Here is a 17,877-nt window from a genome sequence, read left to right as displayed (position 1 = left end):
ATAGTCATTTCTAGGGCCGACAAAGGAGGGGGAATCGTTATTCAAGATTACAAAGATTACAGGGAAGAGGCCATGCGCCAATTATTAGATATGACATACTACACTAGATTGCAACAAGACCCTACCATGCAGATTAAATTGACAATAGATGGAATGATTAACACCGCCAGGGACTCACAAATAATTACTTCTAAGGAAAGCAGATTCCTCACTAGCGACTTTCCCAGGATACCAAAAATTAACTTTATTCCCAAAATACACAAATCTGACACGAAACCACCGGGACGTCCAATAGTAGTGGGCACTGGCTCAGTTTTAGAGCCAGTGTCGCAATACTTGGACAGTCAACTAAAACATTTGGTTCCTCTGGCTGACTCATATATTAAAGACTCTTCACATTTCCTACAGGTTATACATCAACATCTACCTAATGACTTGAAGGAAGATTCAATTTTAGTAACAGCCGATGTGGTGTCATTATACACTAACGTCCCTCAGTTGGAAGCAGCGAAATTAGTCAAAATACAATTATTGAAACTTAAATTAACAGAACCAAAAACATCTTTGCTGTATGACCTAGCAGAATTAGTTATTTATAATAACTATTTCAAATTTGAAGATGATATTTTCCTTCAAATAAAGGGAGTAGCCATGGGGGCCACTGTGGCCCCCACACTTGCTTGTCTGTATATGAGTCAGTTTGAGGAATCTCATGTATACACTTCCAAGTATTTCCAGCATGTGTCATGCTGGAAACGCTTCATTGACGATGTATTTTTTGTGTGTGGAGTGGTGGAGAGACTGATTTAACCAAATTTCTAGAAGAACTCAATTTAAAGGACAGTAATATAAAGTTCACCTATACTATAAACAAAAATCAAGTTACGTTTCTAGATATAAGAATTGTTAAACAGAATTTGCGCATCTCCACCACTCTACACAAGAAACCGTCCGACAGAAATACCTTATTACAGTTTCAAAGTTATCACCCACGACCACTCAAAAACAGTATTCCCATTGGACAATTCCTCCGCTTACGAAGAATTTGTTCTGATGAGGGTGATTTTGACAGAGAAGCATTTGAAATGTATAATAGGTTTGTCAGTAGGGGGTATCCTGTCAAAGTCGTTAAGAGAGCGTGGAAAAGGGCAAAAAACTGCCACCGTTCATGGTTAATACAAGACAAGCAACCTAAACAAGAAGATCATAATATAGTATGTGTTATGCCTCACAGTAACAAAAATAATGCCATTAAACACATTATATTAAAGTATTGGCCAATATTGCAGTACCACACGTCACTACAAAATTATCCTAAATTCGCGTTCTCTAGAGCAAAAAACCTTGGTGAACAGCTAAAACATAATATGTACCACCATGACATCGGAAGCAAATTACCACATAAGCCCTGCGGCAAATGCCGGGTCTGTCGGCTAGTATTAAATGCAGACCACATTGTGATACCAGGGTTGGGCGGACGTATTTTTAAATTACTATCAGGGACAGACTGTGAATCCAAAAAGGTTATCTACTGTATACAATGTCCTTGTAACAAACTATACATAGGGCAAACGATTCGTATGATTAAAACACGAATCATTGAACATATGAGTAATATAAGAAGAAACAGAGTATCCGCCCCCCTGGTATCCCATTGGATGGACAAATCACATGATCTGCTAGATCTTAGATACACAGTGCTAACTCAGATACATAGCACCGAAGGTGATATATCTAAAACGCTGGTTCAAAAAGAACAGCGTTTTATTTACAACTGGCAGACCCTGCATCCAAAAGGCTTAAATGCCGATATTGAATGGCTGGCCCTATAGAATGTATGTCCCTGGCGTTGTTATCATCCGGGGTCTTTCGGCACTGCCTCTTCCGGTTTTAGGATCCCATAAATACGCACGGCTATAACAGAGTTAGTCAGATGGCCAGCAGATTCTGAACGAGTCTGGTTCAACGAGCCAGTATCAGGTATTTCTATTTATTCTATATTAACTTGAATGTGAATTGACCAATTATGCTTGGACTATTTTGCGCATATATATACAATCGAATAGAGATTTTGAAAAATAATAATAAAATATTTAAATTTTAATTACATTTCTAGTGTCCCTCCCCGACGAAGAAGGCGAAACTCGAGTCGGGGGGACGGGAATTGAAGCAAATATGTGTATATAATAATCACATCAGGATTTTAAGAGGCACCTTATGAGTTAGAACACAGCCACTACCGAGATTTAACAGGATTAAATCTAACAACAGACACCTCTCCATTCAGATAAGTACCATCAAGTATCTGAATATGCTCATGGAGGGAGGGGTCGGGGACTAGTGAGTGCTATGATGGTCCCCCTGTTAAACTCTAAGTAGTGACTTCACTATTTAAAGGGTTTAAGGTCTGAGCACATCACGATTATAAATTTATATTTATTTAAAGCCATAATAACTGTGATAATTAGTATTTTGATAATATATTATACAAAATGTAACGTATGAATAAAAGGTAATAAAAGGGTGGGGGGAGGGAAATGGGACAAAATTTGTTTAGATTATATTGTATTAGATATAAAAAAGTTATTAAATATTTATCAATTGTATTCTAATATGTTGTATACTTTTTATAAAAATTTGAAAATTAAAATATTATATTAAAGTAATGAAAGGGAGGGGGGAGGGTGAGGGGGAAAATCAAATTCAGATATATAATGTATTAGATATAAAAGTGATAATATGCATTTATCAATTGTAATTTATTATTATGTACACTTTATGAAAAATTAGAAAATAAAAAATAATGGAAAAAAATAAAGTAAAATATCATCAGCATATGCTGATAATTTATATTCTCTATCTGAATGCGGAATACCCTGTATCTCCCTTGTTTGTTCTATAGCTAACAACAAGGGTTCTAAAACGATATCAAAAAGCAGTGGAGATAGTGGGCATCCTTGTCTAACTCCCCTTTGCAAAATAAATTTTTCTGAAATATTATTATTGATGTATAATCTAGCAACAGGGGAGTTATACAATGCTTTTATTATTTGTATAAAACCGGATCCTATACCAAACCATTCCATTGCCTGAAACATGAAGGTCCATTCCACTCTATCAAAAGCTTTTTCAGCATCTAATGAAATAGAGAATGTTGGGTCATTAATGGATTTTGTCAAATATAACATGTGATGTGCCAATCTAGTACAGTGGTGCCTCACACAACGAACGCCTCGCACAGCGAACGCTGCACACAACGAACTTCATGTCTTGATTCATACAACGAACTTCGTTTCACACAACGAACTTCATGTCTTGATTCATACAACGAACTTCGTTTCACACAACGAACTTCGTTTCACACAACGAACTTCGTTTCACACAACAAAGTCGCCCGAGCTGCCGATGTATTGCATCCTTCCGCGCAGGCACTGCACTTAACTGCCCTCTCTCACTGTATACAGTCGTCCTTTTAAGATAAACTCAATATTTTTTATATATCATGAAGCAGGAAGGTGATTTCTGTTGAAATGAAATGGGAAATAATTAGAAGGAGTGAATGTGGGGTAAAACAGTGTGACCTCGTCAAAGAGTTTGGCCTCAGCAAGACCACCATTTTCACCATTTTGACAAATTTATCTTTTTTTATGTCATCTTAGCATATTTTATGCTGCAGAATGAATTATTTTTTTTAACATGTATTGTTATGGGAAAACGCGTTTCACATAACGAACTTTTCGCATAACAAACTTGCTCCTGGAACTGAATTAATTTCGTTGTGTGAGGCACCACTGTATTATGAGATGAATGTCTTTGAGCAACAAAACCTGTCTGATGCATATCAATAATGAAAGGGAGAGCTTTAGCCAATCTTAATGCTAATGCCTTGGTCAAAATTTTTCCATCTACATTTATTAAAGAAATAGGTCTATAATTTGAAACCAAAGTGGGATCTTTAATTGGCTTAGGTAAAACTATAGTTATTGATTCAGCCATAGTACCTGTGATATAACCTTTATTTAGTTGTGTCTGATATAATTTTAATAAATAGGGCATTGTAATGTTTTGAAATGATTTATAAAACTCTACTGTATAACCATCTCCACCTGGAGCGGATCCAACCCTAAGGGACTTCAATGCTGTATCTAATTCTGCTCTAGTTGAAGAAATAATGAGCTGAAATTTTTATAGTATTTACAGCACATGAGCACTTTTTACTACGCACTTTAACCCTTTCAACTATTGATGAAATTGATGAAATTGAATTAGGTGTAGATGAAGAAAGAAAAGAAAAAATATAAATGAAATGAAATGGAAGGATAACTTTGAATGAGATAATTCCGAAGGAGAATGATTAGATGAATTGAGAATAGTAAGCATGGGTTGGTTTGGAGTTTCAAAAATGGCATGCTGATTCTTTAGAGCAGGGTGTCAAAGTCGATCCTCGAGGGCCGCAATCCAGTCGGGTTTTCAAGGATTTCCCCAATGAATATGCATGAGATCTATGTGCATGCACTGCTTTCAATGCATATTCATTGGGGAAATCCAGAAAACCCGACTGGATTCCAGCCCTCGAGGAGGGACTTTGACACCCCTGCTTTAGAGTATATGTGTATCCTATACCATAAAAGTGAGAGTATGTAAATGAACTACAAGTTTCTACTCCGACTCCATCGATCACCTGTTTATCTTCACCGTGCTAAACTTAGCCAGACTGATACTTGCCTTAAATGCAATCAACCACAGGCTACTCTAGGCCATCAATTCTAGGTTTGTCCATTGCAGAGTTCTCCCTAGAGCCTTTTAGCCGGGCGCTCTGCCCGGCTAATTTAGATGACCGCCCGGCTGTCATCTCAGTCGCAAATCCTGCTACTCAAATATATTTTTTTTAAACACCCTCTCACTGGCTTGGGGATTCCCCAGGCACAGCCTGAAGAGCTGGAAGTTCAACATTTGACTCCTGCCTCAGCCTGACTTTTTTTTCTACTGCAGAGCGGCGCACAGACGGTGTACTGTGGTTTTGATCCCACAGCTGACTCCTTACACGTGGGCCACTTGCCAGCTAACTGGCGTTCCTGTAGTTTCAGCGCGCAAGCCACCACACGCATCGGAGACCCCAGCGGACAGATGGGCGTACTTCAGCCACTTTCACTTGAGCAACTGGTGCAGAACATGTGCGGGCTGCGTGAGAGTTTGCAATGTGTGCGCCAACGGGGAAATCCGGACATGTAGTGGCCATAACCCTATAGGAAGGCTATTCTTTATGTTATGTTCTGCTGACGTCTCTGCCCTGACCCAAACTCCCCTGCAGATTTACTTTGTACAGTTCCCATTGCTGAAGCCCAGTCTGTCTACTTGTAATTACTTCACCCCCCCTCATAAATATTCAGAAATGAATGGGCGCTTCCATTAACACTCCCTCCCCGGGTCTGCCTGGCAAGAAAGTCTGAGGCTTCGCCGCTTGACTAGGCCTAGGGCCCGCTTTGTACCGTTAGCGATGAGCTTGGCTGAAAGCTGCTTGACGAGCTCAGTGATCTGCTCCCACTGGCACTCGGAGCGGCAGTGCTCGATCTCCGTCTCCAGCCGGGAGTCCGACCTCTTGGTGGCTATGAGCCGCACCGGGCCGGTGCGGCAGAGTGCAGCTCAACGCAGGGAGGACGCGGAGGGGGTCGGAGACCGTTGGCCAGGTAGCAGCCTAAGAAAGTCCAAGAAGGTCGAGTCGGGGGATCACAAAGAGCGCAGGAGCAGCGTGCCATGTACAAAGCTGCACTGCGAATCTGAACTTCAGCTGCAGTTTAAAAAAAAAGGATCTAATCTAAATGTAATTACGTTGAAAAAGTGCTCTGTTTGTCTATGTCTAGATTGTAAGCTCTTTGAGAAGGGACTGTCTTTGTGACTCTGTACAGCGCTGCGTATGTCTGGTAGCGCTATAGACATAGTTAACTATGTCTATAGCGCTACCAGACATATGCAGCGCTGTACAGAGTCACAAAGACACTCCCTTCTCAAAGAGCTTACAATCTAGACACAGACAAACAGGATTTTGTGGATACTGTTAAGGGGTACTATTGCTGGCTGGGTTGGAGGGCAGAGGGAAAAGGTGTGAGGTAGCCTGAGTATCCTGAACTCCACCTGGTATAAGGAAGGTAGAGCCATGGAGTTTCTGGCCTTGATAGAAACATAGAAAATGATGGTAGAAAAGGGCCATAGCCCACCAAGTCTGCCCATTCCAACTACCTGCCCCCCTGACTTTACTCTCTTAGAGATCCCACGTGAATATCCCATTTTCTCTTAAAATCTGACACGCTGCTGGCCTCAATCACCTGCAGTGGGAGTTCGTTCCAATGATCCACCACTCTTTCGGTGAAGAAGTACTTTCTGGAGTCGCTATGAAACTTCCCTCCCCTGATTTTCAGCGGATGCCCTCTGGTGGTCGAGGGTCCTATGAGACAGAAGATACCATCTTCCGACTCAACATGGCCCGTGACGTACTTAAACGTTTCAATCATGTCTCCCCTCTCTCTTCGTTCCTCAAGTGAGTACAGCTGCAATTTATTCAGCCTTTCTTCATATGTGAGATCCTTGAGCCCCAAGACCATCCTGGTGGCCATTCGCTGAACCGACTTGATTCTCAGCACATCTTTCCGGTAGTGTGGTCTCCAGAATTGAACAAATGAGGTCTCACCATGGATCTGTATAGTGGCATTATGACTTCAGGTCTCCTGCTGACAAAACCTCTATGGATACAACCCATCATTTGCCTTGCCCTGGAGGAAGCCTTCTTCACTTGATTGGCAGCTTTCTTATCATCACTAATGATCACCCCTAGATCACGTTCCGTCGTGGTCCTGGCCAAGGTCTCACCATTTAGTACGTAAGTTCTGCGCGGGTTTCTCTTACCCAGGTGCATTGATGGGTCACCATTTTCACATGGGCACTCTGCTGAGCTAGCATAGTGTGCAGTCTCATCTACAGAGCCCAGAGGGCATGAGCCTAGTTGAATTTGTCTATCAGATGTTCCAGGCCTATGACTTCTACTTCTTGCACCAGCACTATGACCGCCGGATCCAGATTGGTGGCTCCGACCAGCTGGGCAACATAATGACAGGCTATGAGTTTATCCAGAGGGTACAAGGCAAGACATCTACCAGTTCTTTGTCCAACAGGACTCCTGTGTAGAAAGACTTTTGAAACCTTTCACTTTTTTGCCTCTTGCAGAGATTGTGCACATCATGGACATACACAAGAAAAAGCCAGAGAAGCTAGGGCCTCAGAAACGCCTTGCAGCAGAAATAACCAAGCTTGTTCATGGCAAAGAGGGGCTGGCCTATGCCAAGAAATACACAACTGCACTCTACCACAGCAGTACGGATGCACTGGAGGCCATGAGTGATCAGGAGCTCTTCAGAGAAGCTCCATTCATAGAATTAATGCTTGAACCTGGAATGACAGTACTGCAGTGTTCTCCCTAGCGTGTTTTAGCCAGGCGCTCCGCATCGAAAGCCGCACGCAAATCCTCTTCCCTGCCCCTACTCCAGGATTGTCTAACCCACGGCCGAACAAGGATTTTGTGCGGCCCAGATTCTCCCTTCTGTGGGTAGTTTTCTGGCCGTCTCCCTTGCTGCAGTTGTCCACGGGCGTCATCGGCTCCTCATGCGTGATCTGCGGCTGAGTCAGAAGTGTTCCATCTGACATATATACAGCGCAGCAAGCACTATTTATATATATATTTTTTTTTAATTTTAATAACATTTTTTTTTTTACCTTTCCTCATGTTTCTTCCATTCATGGCTCTTTCTTTTTTTTTTATATAAAACATTAACTTTGTAACTTACTCCCTTTTTTCCTTATGTATTCATGTTTGTCCATCTAACCCATTTTAAGCAGTACGTTGAATTGTATGTCTATTTTATATTTTATTGTAACTCGCTTAGTAAATTATAGATAAGCGATTTCTCAAATCTAAATAAACTTGAAACTTGAACTTGATATCATGACGTCAGAGAGAAGGCTTCCGAATCAGCCTTGAATCATACGCGAGGAGCCGACGACGCCCGCAAACGACTGCAGCAAGGGAGCCAGCCAGAAAACTTCCCGCCAGAGGGTGGCACAGAAGGGAGTGAATGTTTCCAGCACAGGCGCGGATCGCCGACGGCCATAAAATAAATGCTTCCAGCACAGCCACGGATTGTGTGAGGAGCCAGCCATCACCGCCCGCAGCTTTCACCAGAAAAATGATTGCAGCATGGGAGCCGACCAGAAGGTAAATACCTGCCGGAGGGAGGCTCTTTATACCTGCATTGTGAGGTCATAGAACTTTAGTAACATAGAAACATGATGGCAGATAAAGGCCAAATGGCTCATCCACAGCATCCACTATCTCCTCCTCTTCCTATTGGCTAAGGCTCTTTACACCTGCATTGTGATGTCATAGAGCTTTAAGGTTATAGAAACATAATGGCAGATAAAGGCCAAATGGCTCATCCACAGCACAGAAGGGAGGGAGGGAGAAGGTCATGTTGGGACTCGAGAGGGAGGGAGCACTTTGGACAAATGATGACGGAGGGAAGGAGGGCGCATGAACCATAGGATTGAAGAATGGAGGGAGGGAGGGAACAGTAAGGGAGAATTGGGTGTCAGAGAGGGAAAGAGATGGTTTACATGGAGAGATGAAGAAAGAAGAGAACTGGAGAGAGGAGGGAGAGAGAGAGAATTATTGGACATGGTGGTGGGAGAGGAGTGAGGTAGAGATGCATGGGCTTAGAGAGGAGTGAGGTAGAGATGCATGGGTTGGAGAGGAGGGGGAGAACATGCTGGGCCAAGGAAGCCTTCTAGACTGTTTTTTTTAAAGTATAGAGGGGGAAGGTATTAAAAGAAGTGCCAGATTGTGCGTGGGGGGGGAGAGTCTATGGGGCCAGAAACAGAGGACAGAGAGAGAGAGAGATAGTGGGCAATGGTCTGAAGGGAGAGAAGTTGGATCTGGGGTGGTGTGGAGGAAGAGGGAAAGAGATACTTGAAGGGAGAAATGGTGGACCAGGGGGATGGAGGCAGGCAGGCATGGGGAGAGATAGGGTGGGGGGCAGTTGGGAAGAGAAAGGGAGAGAAGTTGGATCTGGAGATGGAAGGGAGGTAGGGAGAAATTTTAGGCCTGTGGATGGAAGGCAGAGAGTTGCAGCATTCTCTTTTTTTCCCCTCCATTTCATTGTTCAGCATCAAAAGGGGAGGGAAGAAGAAAAACAGAAAAAGAGAGGGATCAAAATGTTGGACCATGGAGATAGAGGAGGAGAGATAGACCCATGGAAGGGCAGGAGGGATGAGATCCGGGAAAAGAAAGGGACAGGGAGTTATAGCCTGACCAGTGGAAAGAAGGAGGGGATTCTAAAAGTGGTGAGCCATGCGGATGAGGTCAAAACGGAGATGACAAGATGAGTGAGGAGTAGATAGAAAGAAATAGAAGGCTGGGAAAGGAGTGAGATGGGAAATGGGAGAGCTAGGGACTGAAAGAAGATGGAGAACAGCAGGAACTGGAAAGAGAATTAGTTGAATATAGACAAAAAGCAGAAAGAGAAACTGGGACCAAGATGATGGAAAAACAAAACATTCAGACAAGGTAGAAAAAATTGTTTTATTTTGAATTTATTAACCGGAATATGTTAGCTTTGGGATATGTGTATCACAATTATTTTTGTGTTCAGTGGCATAGTCATATACAGCTGATTTAGGGGAGGGACTGAAGCCCAAAATTAGTGGATAGGCACCAAAGTTTCTCCCCGCCTGAGTGCAATTTACAAATACTAGAGCTATTGGGAATCCCCAAGCCCTGCCACCTGAAGACATCTTCCTCCAGTATGACGACCAAAAATCTCCAAGCTTTGCTGCCAATGGCAATATCCTCAAGCTGCCACTTACGTCAGAGGAGGGGTGGGATTGCGTCAAAGGGAACGTGCTACCGAGGTGGAGAGCGGCTTGCGAGGTTCGCTACAGCCGGCCGGCGATCCTCAGCAGGCTGCTTTGAAGAGGAGAGCAGACGCGAATGAATAGATTTACTACCGTCTTAGAGTGAGTGAGGGTGGGAGGGGGGAGTCGCCGGCATGTTCTCCGCCTCCTTGTGTCCGTGGTCACAAACTCCGCTGCCACAGGCTCGTTCTACTGGCACGGATCTACGGATCACGGACGCAGGGATAACGAAATTTGAAGTGCGCATGTGCGCTTAGGGTTTTATTATAGTAGATGTATACATCTTCTATATTAGTGATTGCAAATTTGGGACCTGCTCATCCTTTTTTTTTTTGCTCATCAGCTAGTGTTAGTGTTTGTGTGGCCCCAGAAATTTTTTTTTCATCTAATGCGGCCCAGGGAAGCCAAAAGGTTGGACAACCCTGCCCTACTCCTTCACCGTGAGCAGGGAGGGGTAATTTTCATAGCGTTCCAGGCTGTGCGCCAACCCTCTTCCCCGCTCCTACTCCTTCACCATAAGCAGGGAGGGGTAATTTGCATAGCACCAAATCTACACCACCAAATTTCCCCATCCTGACCCACCCAGCTACTTTTTTGTACCACCCGGCTGGAAAAAATTTCTGGGGAGAACATTGCATTGGTCCAGGATTTTTGGAATCAGTTGCGACGCCACATTACTCACATGTGGCAATATGGCTATACTAGTAGTCCTGAGTTGCTCTTCACCTTGGAGCGTATGCCTCGTGTATCACCAAAGGGGTTTTGAGGGTTTTTGGAACTTGCTGTTTTGCTGGGGAAAAAGACAATATTGCATTGCTGGATTGTACCTGATCCCCCAACATTGTCTCATTGGCATTCTTATGATACAACAAGCTTCTATGGAGCGTCTTTCATTGACTTCCTTGTATACCCCACAGGGACATTTGTTTTGTCACATTTGGGAGCCTTTTTGGCTCACTTTAACTCCTACTGCTCGTAGCCATCTCTTGAACCCTTGATCAGCCATGACCTCTGAAAGTTGGAATGTTCAGATTGTGAGGGGATGGGTGGGTGGGGTTAGGTTGCATTTGAACTGTGTATTTTTGCTGTTTTGACATGTTCGATTGTATTTAAGCTTTTCAATAAAAACACTTCAACATAAAAGTGAGAGTATGAAGTTTTTTAATATATATATTTTTTTTAAATTTAAATTATTTAAATAGTGGAAATAAAATTTGTAAGTATCTATATAAGAAGATTGAGGCAGTTTAAAAATAAGTTAGCTGATTAATAACTAATGAATTAACTAATTTGGTGGGGATTAAGCTGGTGATGTTATAAGGAGGCAAGAGAATAATTCATCATTCTTCTCTTGAAGAAGTCCCAGTATGGGAAGATGTACTCCTAAGTCTGAGGCTTGTCCCCATAAAATTTAAATCGATTATCGCTAAATAAATTAATGTAATCAAGTGTCATGATCTAATGAGTAAATCTAGAATTGGTGTTCATTTTTGATTTTTTGAAAATGGTCTCTAATTTTTATTTATTTTGCTAATAGATTACCATTTGATTTTTTTTTTGTTGTTCAGCCTATCATGGGCCAGGGAGGAAAAACATACAGCAGAACTCCCTGCGGCCAAGGCTGGACTAGAGTGTCCAGGCCCTCGCTTCTGGGCTCAGATCTTCAACTGAAGAATTGGACTGCTTTTGAGTTCTTCACTGTTTCCATTAGGTCAAAGTAAGGCCAACCCCAGTGCCACATAATGGTTGGGTACCCACTTGCTCGGATCCGAGGTTCGTCTGCTGAGGAAATTTGCTTGAATATGGTCGACTCCCGCTACATGTGCTGCCAAGAGCACTTGGAGATGACACTCCATCCAGAGAAAGACAGGTGAGCTACCTTTGCCAGAGATACATTTTTGGTTTCTCCCTGGCGATTGACAGATGCCACTACTGTCGCATTGTCAGAGAAGACTCCAACTGCTTGGAGTCCAGAGTCCTCTGCAATTGTACCTGAGCCAAATGAATGGCCCGCAGTTCTAACATGATGATTGACCATTGTGTTTGGGAGGGCATCCAACTCCCCTTAAATGGATGCCATCATGTTTCTATGTTTCTCTCCACCATTCTCGGAACATCCTGCCTAGCCAACAGAGCCCCATTCCCCCCCCCCTAAGAGCACCTGCCCTGCCTAGCCCACCGGATCCCCTCTCTTTCCCCCTCAAAACCCTGCCCACCGGAACCCCTCTCTCCCTCTCAGAGTCCATGACTGGCCCAATGGAGCCCCTCTTTCCCCCATTGGAGCCCCTGCCAGGCTCCATGGAGCTCTTAACTGACCCCTCGGAACCCCTCCCCCTTGGAGCACCTGCCCAACCCACCAGAGCCACTCTCCCCCCTAGAGCCTCTACCAAGCCCCCTAGAGTCACTCGGCCCCCCCTTGAAGCCCCTAACCAGCTCACCAGAGCTCCCCCCATAGCCCCTGCCCAGCCATTAGAGCCCTTTCCAATCCCTCTGAGCCCCTGCCCAGCTCCCCGATTCTCCTGCCTAGCCCCCCAACACCCCACCCCATGCCCCTTTCCCCCCTGGAACCCCTGCCCAGGCCCCCCAGCTCCTGCCCAGTTCCTCAGAACCCCTGCCTGCCCCCCCCCCCCTGGAGCCTCTGCCCAGCTATCCAGAGCCCCTGCACATGCACTGTATGGGCACTGCCTGAAGATTTAAAGAGAGACAGTGCACTTGGTAGTGTCCATACCGGGTTCTGTAAATGACATCACCCAAATGAGAGAGTATTATGCTGCTTGTCCTAGGATGAAAGGCGGTTTTTGTTTATAATACTTACTCTTTTTGATACATTAGCCCACATTCTTCAGCGCAGTTGTTAAATTTCCATCAATATAAAAAAATTAAGACTAGTCACAGGGTAATCTGTAAGGGTAATTCTGAAAATGCAAAATACATACCAACGTCAGAGCCTCCTTTACGCTCTGTCATCCACTGGCCAGATGTCCAAAACTGTTTGGGATCACGGGAGGTAAGATGGCTGTAGGCCTCTGCTAGTGGCCCAGAGATATCCAGAGACTTGAAAAGACAGAGATTCTGTGAAAAATTAGATATGTACAATTTTTCCAATAACAAGTAGGATGATTCAGCCACATAAGTGAGGAAAAAATCATCCCAACACTGCAGGAAAGAGGCATATATGGAAAGTCCCACATCTCCGCATTTCCCAAGCTATCACCAGTTGCATTTTTAGTGCATGTTCCCAGAGTACTTAAAAGAAAATATAAATTAAATTAAATTCTCATCCCAAATCTTCCACTCAGCACATTTAGTCACTGATACTTGATACTAAACAACTGTCCTATCGCCACTTGTTACTGTACCTAAGAACATAAGAACATAAGAAGTTGCCCCCGCTGAGTCATACCAGAGGTCCATCTTGCTCAGCGGTCCGCTCCCGCGGCGGCCCATCAGGCCTAGTGCCTGAACAGTGGTCCCTGATTAATTTTGTAACTTACCTCTAATCCCATCCCTATAATCTACCTTTACTCTTAACTGTACCCCTCAATCCCTTTGTCTTCCAAGTACCTATCCAAAGCTTCTTTGAACCCCTGTAGCGTGCTCCTGTTTATCACATCCTCTGGTAGCGCGTTCCATGTATCCACCACCCTCTGTGTGAAAAAGAACTTCCTGGCGTTTGTTCTAAACCTCTCCCCTTTCAATTTCTCTGAGTGCCCCCTTGTACTTATTGATCCCCTTAATTTGAAAAATCTGTCCCTGTCTATTTTTTCTATGCCCTTCATGATCTTGAAGGTTTCTATCATGTCTCCTCTAAGTCTCCGCTTTTCCAGGGAGAAAAGCCCTAGCTTTTTCAGTCTGTCAGTATTTGAGAGGTCATCCATGCCCTTTATTAGCTTAGTTGCTCTTCTCTGGACCCTCTCAAGTACCTCCATGTCCTTCTTGAGGTACGGTGATCAGAACTGAACACAGTACTCCAGGTGCGGGCACACCATAGCACGATACAGTGGCAGGATGACTTCCTTTGTCCTGGTCGTGATACCCTTCTTAATGATACCCAACATTCTGTTTGCTTTCCTTGAGGCCGTGGCACACTGCGCCGACGCCTTCAATATTGTGTCTACCATCACTCCCAGGTCTCTTACAAGGTCGCTCACCCCTAGCGCTGATCCCCCCATTTTGTAAGTGAACATCGGGGTTTTTTTCCCTATATGCATGACCTTGCATTTCCCTATGTTGAAACTCATTTGCCACTTTTTGGCCCATTTTTCCAGTGTTGTCAGATCTTTTTGGAGGTCTTCGCAGTCCTCCATGTTATTGACCTTGCGATATAGTTTGGTGTCATCCGCAAAGATTATTCTATGAATGACAGTCATGAAACTTTAATGTCCTATTTCACCTGTTATTTCTCAATTTTCAGACTGTCCAAAAGTCAGTAAGGGCTACCTCTCCTAGCTTTCCATTTGGCCTCTCCCCAGTGACTACAAGGAGAAAAACCTTAGGCGTACGCTCTCCATTAAAAAGATGTCCACCCAATGCAATACAAAAGGAATCCTAGTACAGATCTATTTGGTCTGCTGGGTGAAAATAACCTTACTCCTCTCCCTTCACTGAAAGATATAGTAGTGTTACCAGTCCATCACTTACTGCTAGAATATCAATGCACAGCAATACTTAAAAAAAAAAAAAAAATCAGGCATTCTTAAATATACAGGTACTTAAATTAAAAAAAATAATTTATTAGACCACATGTAGAAAAATTTAATTCAAGCTGCAATGCTTAGGTCACACATTGCAACTTACCAATGCTTAGGTCATACATTGCATATATGGTGGAATATGTGCACCAATGTATTCAGAAACTGAATACTTATGCAAAGCTCCTGGCCCCCTAACCACAGATCTCAATTCTAATTACAACTCTCCAATGCCACCCATTTCGTAGACAGTATGGCCCAGATTCTATAAATGGCGCCATTGTCAGCGGCCAACAAAAAAGTGGCTACCGATCACATGTCAATCACACGACCGCGCCATATAGAGAATTGTGCCTCTGGGAAAGATAGGTGCCAGAAATATAGGCCAGGGTTTTTCAGGCCTACATTTCCGGCACCTATCTTTGTCATGAATCGTGCCTACGTAGTAGAGGTCTGCACGGGAACGGGGATCGCGGGGATCCCGCGGGTTCCCCCCCTGGCCCACGGGACTCCCACGGGGACGCCCCCTGGCCCACGGGACTCCCACGGGGATGCCCCCCTGACCCACGGGACTCCCACGGGGACGCCCCCTTGCCCACGGGACTCCCACGGGGATGAAAACAACCTACCTAAATTCTGGCGATGCAAGCATGCAGCTTACAAGTCTGGCGTCGCGTCGGGAAATAGCCATGTTGAGCAGTGAGCTCAGCACGTACACAGATGAAAGCCTTGCTTGCTGATTGGTCCGGCGGCCCCGCCCCACCGTGCCGCCGGACCAATCAGCAAGCAAGGCTTTCATCTGTGTACGTGCTGAGCTCACTGCTCAGCATGGCTATTTCCCGACGCGGGCATTAGGCTGTTTTTTGTCATTTCGGGTGGGGGATGGCAGCGGCAGCAGCAGCCTGAAAATGAAATCATCCTGGCCGGGTTCGGTGTCATGCTCCGGAGCTTCTACAGCCTTCCTATCTCCCTCTCCCTTCTACCTGCGGCTCTCTTCGGCAACTCAGCAGCAACGATCGACACAAGCTTCTGGCGTCGGGGCCTACCCTCTGCGAGTCCCGCTTGTTTCAACTTCCTTTTTCCACAAAGGCGGGACTCGTAGAGGGAAGGCCTCGATGTCGGCAGCTTGTCTTGATCACCGCTGCTGACGAGTTGCTTAAGAGAGCCGCGGAGCAGGGGGGTGTTGCCAGGTGCAGGTAGAAGGGAGAGGGCCAGATGCAGGACTCGTGGGTGAGGGAGGAGAAGAGAGAGGGGAGAGAAACAAAAGGAAATATTTCATACTGGGCTGGGCCGGAGTGGAGAGAGGGTGGAAAGATTCTGGCTACAGGGTGCAGTAACAAAGGAAAAGGGGGGAAAGCTGAAAATGGAGATAGTGACACAAAGAAGAGAAAGGGTAAGCAGGACCTTCTGAATAAGGATAGAGATACAGAGGGGACATGAAGAGGAGGTGAAATAGAGACATAGAAGTAATGCTGAAAAAGTGTGTGTGGGGGGGGGGAGATAAAGACATTGAAAGGGCAAATGGTGAATATGGGGTAAAGACAAGGACAGAGACAAATGAAGATTCTGAAAAAGTGGTGAGATAGGGATATAGGTGAGATGGACACAAAGAAGGGTGATGCTGGAAAATAGGTGGAATGGTAATTCTGACAGACACAGAAGGGAAATGCTGGATCAAGGAGAGATGGGGCTCAGGCTGGATGGAATGAGGAGAAATGCCTTGTTGGCCCGGAACTTCCTCTCCTACGTCAGAATTGACGTCAGGGAGCGGAATGCTGGTCAGCGCGACGCTTCTGCAGGGAAAGCTTGGGACAGCGGTGGCTTGGGGACTATTCCCCGATGGCGGTGGCAGCAAACCGAGTGGCTTGGGGGAGGGCACGGAGAAAGAAAGAAAGGGGGCAGACAGAGAGACAGAAAGAAGGGGGAACAGGGAGACAGAAAGAAAAAGTTGGGGGAGAGAATGAGGTCTGGAGGAGAGGAAACATACAGGAGGCTGAAAGAAAGGAAGAAAGATTGGATGCACAGTCAGAAGAAGAAAGTGCAACCAGAGACTCATGAAATCACCAAACAGCAAAGATAGGAAAAATGATTTTATTTTCAATTTAGTGATCAAAATGTGTCTGTTTTGAGAATTTATATCTGCTGTCTATATTTTGCACTATGGCTCCCTTTTACTAAACCGCAATATTGTTTTTTAGCGCAGGGAGCCTATGAGCATTGAGAGCAGCGCGAGGCATTCAGCGTAACTCCCTGTGCTAAAACCTACTATTGTGGTTTAGTAAAAAGGGAGGGGGTGTATTTGTCTATTTTTGTATTTTGTTACCGAGGTGACATTGCATAGAGTCATCTGCCTTGGGAAATGTATATGGCAGATATCTTTGTTTTGTGTTCAAAAGAAAAGGAAATGCATTTCTGGTTTTATTTCTACAGTGTTGAAGTACTTGTTGGCCCTTGCTGTGACTGGTGGGGATCCCCAAGCACCGCCAGCAGAGGACCTCCTCTAGAGATGGTCAGAACTCCCCTCCACCAAGCGCAGCAGTCGCTGGCAGCATCCATGAGCCACTGAGGTGCCAGCATCTGTGACTCAGGGACGCTACTGCTGCCTGCCAAGCTTGGCAAAAGGGACCCCAGGCCAACTGCAAAGGAAGTCCTCAGCTGACAGTTTGTGGGTTCTCATCAGCTGAGTATTTATATTTTATATTTACATTAGAGGTTCTGGTAGAAACCCATTTACAAAGTATGTATTCTTCCCAATTAATATTTCCAAATTAATAGTCTCTTTGCTTATTTGTAAATGGGTCTCTACCAGAGCCTTTAATTCAGTAGCATAATTAAATAAAATAACTATTTCTGAAGTTTATAGGGAAGGATGGTGACGGAGGGGATTCCTCGCGGAGACGGGTGGGGACGGAGGGGATTCCTCGCGGGGACGGGTGGGGACGGAGGAATTCCTCACGGGGACGGGTGGGGACGGAGGGATTCCTCACGGGGACGGGTGGGGATGGGTGGGATTTTGGCGGGGACGGGTGGGGACGGGTGGGATTTCTGTCCCCGCGCAACTCTCTACTACGTAGGCGCTTTAGGCCACCTAACACCACTTCCGGCATTAGCCAGGCCATAGTGGCGATTATGGCGCTGATTATTTAGGCACCTTGAAACTCAGTTAAAAATGTCATTTCAATGGCTTTTTTTTTTTTTTTTTTTACTGAGTTTTGGTGCCTTAAAAACC

At 44.8% G+C, this 17,877-nt stretch overlaps 1 protein-coding gene across 2 annotated transcripts in view; it reads right to left on the bottom strand.

Moving 5' to 3' along the window:
• Positions 1-17,877, bottom strand: part of LOC117365012 (acyl-CoA dehydrogenase family member 11-like) — a 194,914-nt gene that overhangs the window by 141,937 nt on the left and 35,100 nt on the right. Inside the window, exon 5 of one of the 2 annotated variants that reach the window (XM_033954838.1) lies at positions 12,894-13,029. In XM_033954838.1, the coding sequence (XP_033810729.1) occupies positions 12,894-13,029 (136 nt within the window). The remainder of the gene's footprint in view (positions 1-12,893; positions 13,030-17,877) is intronic. The other variant, XM_033954837.1, reaches the window with a different exon arrangement.

The sequence above is a fragment of the Geotrypetes seraphini genome, chromosome 8 (assembly GCF_902459505.1).
Source record: "Geotrypetes seraphini chromosome 8, aGeoSer1.1, whole genome shotgun sequence".
Taxonomy (NCBI): Eukaryota; Metazoa; Chordata; class Amphibia; order Gymnophiona; family Dermophiidae; genus Geotrypetes; species Geotrypetes seraphini.
This window is presented reverse-complemented; position numbering and strand designations above follow the sequence as displayed.